Source organism: Strix aluco, chromosome Z, assembly GCF_031877795.1.
Source record: "Strix aluco isolate bStrAlu1 chromosome Z, bStrAlu1.hap1, whole genome shotgun sequence".
In the NCBI taxonomy this organism is placed as follows: Eukaryota; Metazoa; Chordata; class Aves; order Strigiformes; family Strigidae; genus Strix; species Strix aluco.
The window spans coordinates 65,843,140-65,857,197 of record NC_133971.1 but is presented as its reverse complement, the minus strand read 5'-3'; the positions used below and the strand labels follow the sequence as shown (position 1 = coordinate 65,857,197).

Below are 14,058 nucleotides of genomic sequence, written 5' to 3'. Positions count from 1 at the left end.
TAGTATCTTACATGTTTTCACAAGAGTTCAAAAGGACTTCTGAAAATCGGCAAGCAGGATGTAGGCTCATGCATTGTTGAAAGGCCCAAATCCCTGATGTACAGTGTAGCTTGCATCAACAGTTTTGTGTGCATTTTAGGCACTGGGTCAGGGGTTTTTTTTGTTTTGGTTCTTGTTGTTTTTTGTTTTAATTAGGAAGCAGAATGTATCAGGTGAGAAGTGGTGCAGACTGGCAGCTATGGAAAGATAAATAAGAAAAGCATTAGATGACATCGAATGCCTACAGGGGAAGGACCTGGGAAGCATGGTGTTTCTTCTGTTTAAGATCTGAATGCAAAGAACATTTGTACAGCTTTTATACAACATAGTTCAAATGCAGAGCAGGCAAAGAGGGCAGAATTAAAGCTGTGCAAGCATGTGCTTAGCTTTTTCATTTAAGTCTAATTTTTTGAACTAAGGGTACAAAATATCACCAAGCAGCTTAGCAACTGATATACAAATTTAATTAAAATATTTTTGCCATGGAGTCTAGCAGAAAAAAAAAATAGTATTTATAGAAGGACACTGTAACTACAGTAAATTATCATAATACAATTGCAGTTAAGATATATGAACAAAAACATAATGAACAATTCCTAATTAGTACTTCTCTCCCCCATTCATACTAAGTTGTAAGAAGTTTCCATTCTTTTTGAGATGTTTGCAGCACACAAACTAACAGCACAGGTGACAAGCCATAGATGAGATGTGGCAACATCCTATTTTATTAACACAAAATAAAATATACAGGAGAAGACTAATACTCACTTCAAACAACACCGTTTCACTAATTCTAGCTCACACTGATTCTCGTCATCCTTTACATGGTGTTTTGCTTTTTGATGGACACAGGAACACAAACAACAAACAACTGCATCTTCACATCTTATGTCTTCCATTTCCATGTGAATTTAGCACAGGTAGTAGTTTACCTAAAGCTTCTGTGATAGAAGTTCCTTTATTATGGTGGGGGATTGGAGATATTGGTGATTAAAATGAGTACCAATCTCAATCTAAAATGGCCATACACTCTGCAGACGAGACCGTCCATACCCCTTCCTCCTTCATTTCACCAAATATGTCAGTACACTGGCCTCTTCTGGTGATTTACACGGTAAACATGACCATCTCCCTCTAACCAAAAAGACAGAGCAGAAGCAGGCTTTCATGCAGTGACCCCATATTCAGAACAGCACTTTTACCTTCTACATCCTAAATAGGCACCAAATATCAGACCAATATCAAGAATAAAAATGTTAGCTTTCAAACACATAAAGAAACCAGATTTTAATTCACAATGTAACATCCTCAATATACAGTTGATGCACTTACTTCTCTTCAGTTCACTGTAATGAAAATATCCACTTGATGAAAAGAATGAACTCAAGACTTTCAATTTCCACTCTCTTTGGCTGTAATGTAAGTGAACTCATCTTTCAGCTCTTCCTCCTTCCTTTTTATAATTCTTTTTAATTTATATAAACATAAATATCAATATAAAATGTATATATTTTAATTTTATGGCTAATATAAAATATACATAAAATATAAGATATAAAATGTTTAAAGTATTTTTTATAAATGACACACATTTATTTTATAAATTTGTGCATATATAAACTTTTAAAATATATTTATCTATACACACACATATACATCTATCTATAAAATAGTTTTGTATAGTTTATTTCCTTGGTTGTAGTTTTTACTTTTTAAATGTCAGATACCTTGGTAAGAGAAATACTTGGGTGTAAACACATCCAGCCCAAATTATTTAAATAAGCAGCCTTGTTGACTCTTTTTTTTTTAAGAAAAGGTAGCAATTATGTTCATGAAGACAGTACTTAGCTAGCACTAGTGTTTGGAAACAGTGTCATACACACACCTGTGTCAATATCCAAATATTATCTCTATTTTTTTTATTTCCTGGTCCTCAAATAACAGGTCTTTAATTTCATGGTATTTATAGAATCATATATCAGCACAGCATAAATTGGCCCAAACAACGGGCATACTAGTTAGAAATCTCTCTCTTTCAAACTGCTCTAACACTTAAGAGAACGTTTACCTACATAAGAGTCTTGGCTCAAAATGACTAAAAACCTTTACAAGAACAGACTACATCTGCTCTTCCCTGTAGAGCAACATCTGATCAATCTCTGAATGCTGTTCCTGCAAGAAAGTGCTCTTATGGCCTACAGTATTTCTCAGACACGCATTAAACATCCTGTCTCTGACAGGAACTTTCCAGACTCCTGACCAGTATCGCTCTAATAAAACTGTTCCCATGCTACTACTGCAGTGAAAATTCTAAAATCAAAGAAAACAACTATTCCTCCCACCCACAAATGGTAAGACATGGTTCCCAGCAGGACTTCAGAGATTTTGAGAAAAGCTCAGTATTATATTACCGCAGAGTGAAAGACACATACATCTGGAGGGCACCTTCCTTTCACACAAGTGGTTGTTCAGAGAGTGAGCTTGTAGCTAAATGATGCCACACAATCTCCCACAGTCCACTCCAGTCCTCAGTGGCATTTTGCTGCTTTTCTGTAGATTTTATTTTGGGTAAAAAAAACCCTCTCTGGCCACAGACTTATTACTTCTCAAAATCCCAAATTATCAGGAACTTATAGACACAGAGAAGTACTCTACCTTTTTAGTTAATGATTTGGGAGATTACACTGTTTTGGAATAGAACCAACAGGAATACCTACAAACACTGTTATTAAAGGATGACAGACAGACAGTTGAAAGCTGATTCCTGCAGCTGATTTTGTAGCGCTCTTGTACATTTGACTAAACCCAGAAGCCACCATTGGAGTGGATTTCTTCGCTGTTCTGGAAGTGTGACTCTGAAGTACACTACGTGGCACAATATATCATCTACCTCTGGTTCCCCAGGATATACTGGTCCTGACAGATCACATCAAGATGGCTGTGCAATAGTGGTATTCTTCAGCAGTATTTATTATGCAGAGCCAGCTCTGCTCTGGCAGCATTCCCAACCATAATTCACAGAGAAACTCCAAGTATCAGTACATGAGTGGCTGACATAAAGGAGTGCCTGAGCAACACTTCCTGAGCTGGCCTATTTCCAGCGTCTGTACCTGAGCAACGTAGTATTTCTTTATGGTGTGGTAAAGACTGGACACCACAGCATGAATCAAACTAGAACAAAACAGAAGGCAAGTCAGCAGTCTCCTTGCTGAACTGCTGGCATGTTACTACATGCAGCTCAACATGCACACTGAAGCCTGGCTGTGTGCAATCCCATATTGTATGAAACAGACCATACTGCGTCTGGCTGGGATGGTGTTAATGTTCTTCATAGCAGCTCAGGTAGCACAGCGTTTTAGATCTGTGACCAAAACAATGCTGATAACACACTACTGTTGTAGGTCTTGCTGAACAGCATGTGCACAGTGTCAAGGCCCTCTGTTTCTCACTATGCCCCCACAGTGAATAAACTGGGGGGTGCACAAGAGGTTGGGAGGGGACACAATCAGACAGATGACCCAAACTAAACAAACAGATATTCCACACCATATAACATCATGTTCAACAATAAAAGGGAAAAGTGGGGGTTTAGGGAAGTTAGCTATCTTTTGCTTGGGAACTGGCTGTGTATTGGTCCACCCATGAGAGGTGGTGAGCGATTGCCTTTGCATCGCTCATCTTGTTTCTCTCTTTTTCCACTTCTCCTTTGTTTATTGAAAATTCTATCTTCACTCACAAGTTTTCTTGCTTTCACTCTTCCTTTCCTCTTCCCCTGTCCAACAGGGGGTGGGGGAGAAAGCGAACAAGCAGCTGTGCAGTGTTTAGCTGCCTACTGGGGTTAACCCCCAACACAGACCAGTGTCAACTCTCTGTGGATTTCTAGTGAAGATTAAGGTGGGGTGTTTTCTTCCCCACAGCTATTCCCCTACACAACATAAATAAGTTCTTTTCACAGCAATTACCTACATTGTAGAAAAAGAGATGGAATCACTCCACACCTCTGATGTATCAGTCTGTTTAAGTCCTCCAACTGTAGAAGACTTACTGACACTTTCACTTCACTGCTGTATTTATGCTTACTTTCAATAAACTATCTGTAGACATCATACTCCCTTCCAAATACAGTTCTTCCTATGGAAAACACTGCTTCCATCTTCAGAGGTCCATGGTAAAGCCAACTAGACTAACTTAAATCTCCTTCATCGTCAGTGAACCTGAAAATACTATCAGACAAAAAGAACATTCCCCTGTATTATTCTTTTTGCCATCAAGATACAGGTAACCAAAAGCTAGAAGTGTTGATGTCTTTAACATCTCAAGTTAAACCATTTGCTGTAATACAGCTCTTAGCACTTTGCAATTTTTTTCTTCTGTGCCCTGCAACTGTGAATGAATGTATCCAGTAGCCATATAGTGCAATTCTTGGTCAGTTTGGATTTTTGCTAGTATTCACATTCTTCTCCACCCCTCAAGCTCAGTAAAGTTTGTATAAATCTCATCAAGTATCATGGCAATAATGTATTTGCATGCTTCTATTCTTCATGCTACTGCTGTCCTGCCAGTGAACTCCTAGTAACCCTTGTAAGTGCAATCCTTGCTCTGTAAGGAAGAGATAGGTTTCAGCCTTCTCAGGTCACCAATTATACAAGAGTAGCAAAGACCCTTTTCCCACCATCTTCCGCAGAGAGAATGAATCTTTTAAAAGAAAAAAAGTTATCCTACAAATTACCAGAGATCAAAACGATCTGATGCAGAAAAACTCTGATGTTTTTACTAAATGGAACTATCATAGTTTCTGAATGGACGATCAGAAGTTACTTTAAAGCTGCAGAATGTCTTCCTAGATGACCTGACCATTCAGTGTTTCATCACACTGGACTTCCCTTTGCGTTCTCTCCTCCTCTGTATTCTTACCAGAGGCAGTAAACTTCAAGAATCCCAGAATCAATTCAAATCCTTCCAAGGACAAAACTGAACAGGCCTTTCTTGATTCCTGCTCAGCTAACTTCTTGACTCCAATATTAAATGTCTCCAACAAATACACGATAAAGTATTCCCTAGAATACTCTAAGCTCATTTAGTAAGTAGTCCCCAAAAGATGACACTGCCTGCAGATCTGCTCACATTTACAGTCTTGCGCCTGCCTATAGTCCCTGCATTCTGTTCACTGATGCATTACATTGAGCCCACATGCTTAACATGTATCTTGTCCTGGTTTCGGCCAGGATAGAGTTAACTTTCCTTGGGCTGTGAGGGAGCACAGCTTTAGTGATAGAATAAGATCAAAAAGCATGCAAGCACATGATATAGACAGGAATGACAAGGTAAAATACCCATAAATCTGTTTCACAAACCTTCCTCGGTACCACGAAGAAATTCCAGTGTTTTTATCCCATTCATAAAGGATACCATTCCTCCAAAGCTTGTTTGCTATCTGGGACTTCAGACCATTCAGATCAACTCCTCACATACGCAAGCTGGTTGTCACATTGCAATACATTACTATAGTTTATCTTTGACTGAGAAAAATTAGTGTGTCCTTGTTCACCTCACGATTTTCACATTCAGAGAGGGCATCCCATCATCCTTTGAATATCCAATGACATCCTCTGACATTGTGCATCAAGCCAATTACAGACCATGTCTCAGACAAACTGGTCAGGGACATCTTCAAAACAAACTACTCATTTCTGAGAGTCTCCAGCCAGAAGTCAGGGAGAAATTCCAATCTTCACAAACAATTACAGCTTTTTTTGAGACAACTATGTTGCAAAAGAAGAAAACTGCCGCTAAACTACAAAGTTTTCTGGAATCCACTTAACACTGTAAACTCTCAAAGTTATTACTCACAGATATCACATGTACAGATTGACCATTTTCCTACTCTCTACACTCTTATACTTCATTTTGTTTGGCGTGGTTTTTTTAGTACAGTTTCCATTTTTAAAACAAAGCCATCCATTGAGCACAGCTAATGCCAGCTTTTCACAGCTTAGCAGTCATGGTCACATCAGTTCTATTTCTCAGACTCTCAAACACAGTGTTACTTTAAAAGCACAAACTAAAGTTTTTAAGCAATAAGCAGCTTCTCAGTCCAAAGTAAACTTACCCTTCGAAATCCTAAGAAAAAACACCACAATTTGCAATGCAGCAGTGGTTCAACAGCTAAGATCAACAGCTATGAAATGTTTCTCTAAATAAAAGTATTTTTTCACCATACCTTAGGTGTTAGATCAGATCGCTCTTGAAGCTTGTATGTCTTGGAGAAAAGAAGTCTGATTATCCATAGAATTAGAATTCCTTCCAAAATTAGATGGTAAGCAGGAGCCTGAAAATATAAGCATGAAAATTAGTCTACACAGAATTCTATTTGAAGCAGTGTGACACTATGTAACAGGTTTGCCTCTACTAGCACACAAAAAAACCCCAAAGCTGATCATCAGCTGCTATGTATTTCTAAGTCAGTAAAAATTATAATTACATGAAAGTGGATTGCTTTACAACTACTACTTGTAAATGTTAACTTCAGTTGGAATTGGTTTATTCTGTTGTTAATAAACAAGGCACACTCTAAACCGATAAGCAGCTTCAGTTCCACAGATGCACATCAATTGAATACTGAGCATAAAGACAGATAAGCTGTACGGGTTCCACCAGTACCTGTGAAGGCAGAAAGCTTTCCCAAGAAGCGGAAGTCTCCCGAGAGCCTGAAGGTGTGTATCATCTATACACACCCACTTCATTCTTAAAACTTACAGTCCACCTGCGGCAACAGCTACTATTATTTACAAAGAAACCTAATCCTGTTCTCATAGCCCATTTTTGTTAGTTTCACAGGCACTTTGAGCAGGTATATCCCAACACAGTCACCAGAAGCAGTTTTGCCCCTGTGTTGTTTACTTTCTTGTGTGGACATGATATTTAAGAATATATACACCCAGCCAGAACAGGGAGCATATCCAAGTTAAAGTTATCCTCTGTGGGTACCTGGAGGGAGAAAAGTTAGCTTCCTCTGGCAGCACAGCTAGTTTAAAGTAGATGTGGAGTTACGGCATCAGCATTTGACACCAATTTTGAATGATGGGTTTAGTTATTCCATTTCAGAAAGGCTCCTACGTCCCCTGTGGATGTCTGCTACTTTTAAAAGACTCAAAGTGTGCACACATACTAGTGCATGCCCTCTTCAACTCAGTGGAAGAGCTCCCACACATCAACATTTTCCGGCAGCATCTGACCTGCCAACAAGAGAAGTGGAACATCCAAAAACTACAGGAAATTGAACCCAAGCTTTTAAAACCATTCAGGAGTCCTATGGCTTATTAAACTGTAAATAACGACTTTATCAGAGTACTTTTCAGTTCACCAAACATAGTAAGAATACATATGTACACCATGACATCTAAAGAACATATAGTATAGTAGCAGTAGAGGTCCACACAAACTACTTCGCTGTGCTTTTCAGTGCCTACAGTTATCCTGAATTTAGTGTACTAGACTGTGCTACCAGCTGGCCCACAGGCAGCTGCCGATTTGAAGGAGGAAAGGCACTGCACCACCCTGCGAGCCACCACCTCCCATCGCCACCGAACGAGGCTCACCGGTGACCAGCCCCGCGCCAGGCCCGGCTCTTGCTTTCCCGCTCCCTGCGCCCGACATCAGCGGCCCAGGGACTGGGCGCCCTCACACCCATCGCCCAAGCTCCGACAGTCACGGGGCTCTGGGGGCCCCGTCCGCCCGGACGCGGCTCAGCTCGGCGGCGAGATCCCTTCGGCACACCCCCCCCCCCCCGCCCCCCCGTCTCCAACCCCGGCGGCGGGCGCCAGGCGCCCAGCTCGGCCCAGGACAGCACCCAGGCCCGCCCCCCAGACCGCACCTCGTAGAAGGCCTGCACCATCTCTACCAACACCCACTGCTGCCCCATGCCCGCCGCCATCGCCGCTCCTCCCCGCTTCCGCCTCTGCAGCCCGCCCGGGCGTCGCCTCCGCCGTGCGCCAGCGTCAAGGGCGGGGGAGCAGGCCCCGGCCCGCGAGAGAGCTCCCCCTGCGGCCCGGCGGGGTCACGGCGGGCGGCGGCGGGCCCGCTGTGCAGCCCTAGCAGCGGCCCGGGGAGCGGCGTGGCTGCTGGGCACCGCCAGGGAGGGCGCGGGAGGAGGAGGAGGTGTGTGCGCCTGGGCCGCTTTTCTGAAATTCTGCGAGGGCGGCTTATAAAGAGCCGCCTTCTTTGGCAGTGTGGCTGGCCGTCCCGTGCTCCTGCGTGGGTAACTTTAGAGTTGCCGCTCCCCATCGTCGTCACAAACTGCTGCTTTCTCTGGCGGCCCTGAGCAGGGAGCAAGGCCCGACTGGGAAGAATGTGCCTTTCAATGTTAAATGAAATTAGCTACAAATTGACCTAGCATAAGAAGATAAACTGGGGTGCATTGGTATGTACTTCCTCACTACATTTCAAACCCGGTCCTGTTTGTTGACCGTGCTGGTGTAATCTTGGTGTTGCTTTTTTCACACGCATAGGCTTCCATGGCCCCATGATGTCCCAGGCTGGCAAGGGCCGAGGGGCAGGGCCTGTGCTTTGGGACCTCATCAACACACGTTACACTCTCTGCCTCTGTACCTGTAACTAGTGACTTCGTTGCTGTAGGAAGCAGTTGTTCAGATACTTGGATAATGAATTGAACAGCAAGAGCAAAACCACAGTATAGTGGAAATGAGAACATTCAAATAAAAAAGAGAAATTACAGCTTTAAGTACATTCAGAAAAAAAGAGAAAATACAGCTTTAAGAGTCTGTCTAAAGTGAGCAGCCATAACAGCTGGATGTTGTTATGGGGAGAGAAACCCCATGAAGAGTAATGGTGAAGACCTTGCACAGATGCACCTGAGCGTGGGGAGGTGACTGAGTCCCTGTGCACAGCTGCGCAGGACTTAAGTGACTACCTAAAAGGCAGTGGAGGGGAAGGGGAGCTGTGAAGAGGTTTGATTGGGAAGTGAGGTAGTGTTTGATGAAAAGGGAGTGAAGGACATTGCACTAAAGGAGATGTTTGGGAGCTGCTTCACTGAAGGTAAACTGTGGAGGGCTTCTGATGGTCTTCTGGGAGAGCACCATGGAACTGCACCCCTTGTGGCTTCGCTCGCTAGTCTTCACTATGGTTAGAGGAGAGGAACCTGGGGCAGCAGTTGATTAAACAGGTGATAGTGCAAACCTTGGGTGCTGTGGCTAACTACAAGCAAACAGTAAGTTATAGTTTTACAGTAGCAGATGGTCACAAATCTGTGAACTGCAATTTCATGCTGACTGAAATGCATAATAATCTTCTCCCTAAGTTTCTGAACTTAATGATACGCTCCCCAGATTCCAGGCTCTACACAGGAAAGAGAAAAGATGTGGTTTGAGGCTATCGGAAAAGTTGGGACAGAGACAATAAATGTCCCTTGTGTTTTTTAGCTGCATGAAGATTATTGTTTGTTGTTAAGTACTTCTGTGGACATTGCATTGTGCTGGAGAGGGGTCCTGGGCTCTCGGGAAATGGCTGCCACTACCAGCCTCAAAGAATGTGTCTGGTATGCATCCCAGTCCCAAATTGCCCCTAGATGAGTGGGCCACATAACTTGTCTTGGTGGGCTGCAAATTAAATTACACTCTTGCTCTCAACATCAGATTCTGCATTTCAAAGTTTATCATACATGTGTATGATTGGGAGACTAAGAAACTGATTTTGTGAAACACTGGATGAATTGTTTCCAGCTTGAAATGCAGTGAAGTTAATAACGTACTAACCAGTAAGTCTTCTGGCAGTGAATTCGGAGTTCCTGGTCTGGATTATCATAGGGCTGGGTCTCTCATAATAACGAGCCTATCCCTATTGTTCAGCAGCTTCATTGTTCCAACACAAGGCAACTGCTGCTAATTACTTAAGGCTGCTGTACTTCTGACAGCAAAAAAGAGGAGGAGGTGAAGGGAGAAGTCATCTGCAATGGCAGTTTACCGCTGCAAAGAAAGAGGAGAGGAAAAACATCTTGAGGCTACCTCTGAACTTAAAAGTCCTGACAAAAGCTATTGAGATAGTGCCCTATGGAAATTCTTGCTCTGGAAGTGCTGAATTTTGTTTTCCCCCATATCCTCCAGCTGCACAGTATTCCTCTTATTCTGGACCTTCCTCACCAACCCACTCATTTCCCACACCCTGCTTTGAATTCCCAGTTCAATTCCACATGGTCAGCACTGGCATGCCAGTTATCTACAGCTGTTCTCTGGTCACTCCAGAAGCATAAAAATGGGACTTGGTATGGCTATCAGGAATTTTATATTTCCTAAATATCACAGAGGTAACCACTGCCAGTTATCTTCAGTCCTCTTTGCTCTATTACCTGTTTCTCTGGCTTCTTCATTCTTACTCTGTTGAGTATGAGACAGATAGTAGGAGCTGGAAGTGGAAGTGAGGGAATGATGTGCACGCTCCTTCTGCACTCTTGGGTCTCACCCCCAGTTCCTTTCAGCCTGGTACTTTATCAACTAGGAAGGGGGGAGAATGGCAGTAGGAAGTGATGCATAACTGTGTGGGGATGGTGGTGGTTTCTGCCATCCTACTGTGTTGGATGTTACATCCGTTGCTGTGTTGAAGATATGCACATGGAGGAGAAGGTGGGAACAGAAATTTGGGAACTGGTAGAAATAGGTCCTAAGAGTCATTCATTTCCCCCCTGCCTCCTCCAACCACACACACAGAAGGGGGATGATGGCTGAGGAGATTAGGGACATGAGGGAGTCTTTATAACCATTCTCACACATTCTAGGTGGTGAAAGCTTAGCTTATATTATTGTGTTTTTAGTGTGAGTTGTTACTTGTTGGTTCTGTGGCTACTCTCAAAAAATAATAAAAAAAATTCAAGTGTTGGGAAAGCAATCCTGTACTGGCAAGGAGAATAGCAGGATAGTACTAGTTAGTCTTTTTTTAGTTTTTGTTGTATTGAAACCTGATGCTCAACCAAGATGATGCTGGCAGCAAACACAGAAGATGTCCAAAGTCAGTTGGAATCTTGGTATTAAGCCCAAAAACTGTGTCCCAACTCCTAGTGAGAAGCAGAAAGATGTTGCAAGAATACTGCGCAAGTGCCAAGAACTTGAATATCAAGTTCTATAATTTGCCTGATGTGCAGAGGAGTAATTGTTCACAAGGCAAGCAGAGCACAGAAAAAATTTAGTGTTATCTCAAGCCATGCACCACTGTACCTTGGAAATGTGCTTAATCCTAGTTGTATAGTGAATTAGCTCTGGATTAACTTCACCAGCAGAAACCTGGCTTAGATCTGCCTGGGAAACATCTGGAGATTGCAACCTTTGACACAAGCTTTATGTAGCAGTAGGGGTACCTACTGGTCGGAGCACTGGTGCATCCTGGCTATCCCGGATTACCATGGCACCCTGAACAACTGTAGTGACAAAGTGGCATAAAGTGGAAATGCCACAATGTTTTCCCAGCATACAATGGGGACCAAATTTAACCTCAACTGTTTGGAGTTAATGACAATTGTAACTGAGTAAGAGTGGCCAGAATCCTCTTTTTAAAGCATATGTAGTCAAAGGTGGACCTTTGGAACAAAAAGCTAATTTATCCCAGAGATGGGTGTAGGCACGGCAGTCTGTCTCCTGCTTACACTTCTTCTCAGTGTCTGTTCCCCAGGTGGGTGTGGCAGTGCTGGACTAAGTGTCCAAGTTTCCAGTACACGGCAGAACCAAGTGTCTCAAAAATGGAGTTGACAACAGATAAGCCCAGTTCTGTGATGACTAAAGAAAACTTGTATTAGAAACTTGTAAGAGTTTCTGCACATCCAGGCTGCTGGGACCGCTAACAGATCAGACACTATTTAAATGGGAAGGTTTGCCTTTCAGAGAGCCAGTTACCTATATGTGGTGTTGCAGAACTGGATTTTGTATCCTGTGTGGTTAAATCCCACATATCTCTGATTCAAGACTTCAGACATATTCTGGTTGGGGATTTGCAGCCCAGAACTTTCTGCTGGGCTGGTTGCTTGTACTGCAGGAGGAAATAGATGGGTTGGTCACCTGTTTGTCTCCTTCACCTCAATATGCAGCTGAGTTCAGCTGTCCAGCTTTCATTTTAAAACCTTATTCCAAACAGCACACAATTTATGCCAAACCGTGTCGTTTTAAATCTCATTTCTTTTAGAAACACAAGCACTGTATTAAATAGGACAGCTTGGAATTTATGTTCTTCGCTTCTTGTCCCAATTTTGCTCACACTGAATTGACTAATTGCTGTTTCCCACAGCATATTTGAATTAGAAACATGGCTGACACAATGGGCAGACTTGTACCCAAAGTCATTCTGATGGAGTTAAAGCAAGTTGACTACCATGACGTTGGGATCACTTCAGAAGAGTGAACTTATTTATTCAGTCAAAATAAATAATGCAGTATATTGTGAAATACTATCAGCTCTTCACATGCAAATTGTTCAAACTGACTAGATTCAAATGTGTATGCAGAGTGATATGTCATTGTGGTGGTTGCCCACCCCGTCCCACTGTGGGGGGGAAATGTCGGAAAGAGCCTTGGTGCTGTGTAAGCACCACTCAGCAGTAGCCACAACACCAGTGTGCTATCAACACCCTGCCAGCTCCCAACATAAAACACAGCACCAGGAGGGCTGCTACAGGGGAAAACCAATTCCGGCTCAGCCAGACCCGGTACAGTCATAAAGGTGATGTGTCTGCATCAGACTGACTTTTTCTAGGCTGAAAAGTAAGTTTCATACGTTATTTTTAAAAGTGGTCTGATGGGCTAACCTGACATGAATTTTAGGTACCACACATAACGTGCACCATATGCAAGGTAAAGCTTGTGACCTGCAAGATGAGAAAAAAGTACACAATTGGCATAAATTCTAGTCATTGGTAAGGTGGCCAACACAAACTCATGGGGTTTGGCTCTGAAGGTTCACATTCCACAGCTCCATTAAATACTAACATGCAGGCCTCCTCTCTTGAGAATGAAACTAGAAGAGAAGCAAAGGGATATTAACCCTGAGTCAATTCAGCTTATTTACCTGAAGATTTGGGGTCCAGTCTAAAACAAAATACCTAAGACGCTTTCTTGTCAGCAGTGTTTTCCATACTTACTATTTTGTCACAGAAGTTTTAAAGGACTTCATCTTCTGATGCTCTTGACTAGGTAGAAGGCTGTCTCCTAATGCAGCCCATATAGCCCTTTAACCTCTGTGTGGTTACATGAAGGTCACACTGGTTTGTACAAACCCCTCTGCTTTTACAGTACTGTTATCCACTGTCAGTCTTACATAAAAATGGGGTCTCTAATGGTGCTTTTACAACAACAAACAGCGTAACCATCATTTGCAGGTTATTCTGATGGCACAGACCCTTAGACATTGCAGTACTGAGAAGCATGAAAGTGTGATGTATGCAGACTTTACTTCATACAGTTGCAACGAGATGCCTCAAAAAAGGATCCATTAAAAAAAGTAAATGATCACGAAGCTGCCCATTTGAAGTTGTGAGGGTATTACTATGCAATGAGTCCTAGGCAGAGGTGAGAATTTGATTGTTCTAGTCAAATATTGGAATCCTTTGAAGTAAGATAATTCAGTCCATTTTTTGAAAATGGAGCAGTGTGTACTGTAGATTTCATTCACCTGCAAAGAATAGGCAGAGGAACAGGCAATTGCACAGTCATGATGTTACAAGTAGGTGACTACATCCTATTTCAGTTTCAAAAGAGATCTTACACAGAGCCTGTGAAAGATTGTGTCTGTATCAGAGAGAAGCTCTTTCCTGCACTGGAGTGTGACCCAAAATTTTAGGTTTGGAGTGTGGTCCAGATGCAGTGAACCTTATGGGAATGGTGTGTACTGGATTTAAAGCTGCATTTGTAAGATTATGGCAATTTTGTTGTCTTGATACAAAGAAATTCAATAGATACCTATCTTCCAGCACCAGCCTTAATGAATTGGCTTTGTATCAAGTACCACAAATCCAGTTCCTAGTCTTAA

General features: G+C 42.4%; 1 protein-coding gene across 2 annotated transcripts in view; it reads right to left on the bottom strand.

Moving 5' to 3' along the window:
* Positions 1–8,011, bottom strand: part of SPTLC1 (serine palmitoyltransferase long chain base subunit 1) — a 37,923-nt gene extending 29,912 nt beyond the window's left edge. For both annotated transcript variants that reach the window (XM_074812248.1, XM_074812249.1), the window contains exons 1-2: positions 7,913–8,011; positions 6,260–6,367 (exon numbers count right to left, since the gene is read on the bottom strand). In XM_074812248.1, the coding sequence (XP_074668349.1) occupies positions 6,260–6,367; positions 7,913–7,972 (168 nt within the window). In that variant the 5' untranslated portion in view covers positions 7,973–8,011. The remainder of the gene's footprint in view (positions 1–6,259; positions 6,368–7,912) is intronic.
* Positions 8,012–14,058: the final 6,047 nt, after the last annotated feature.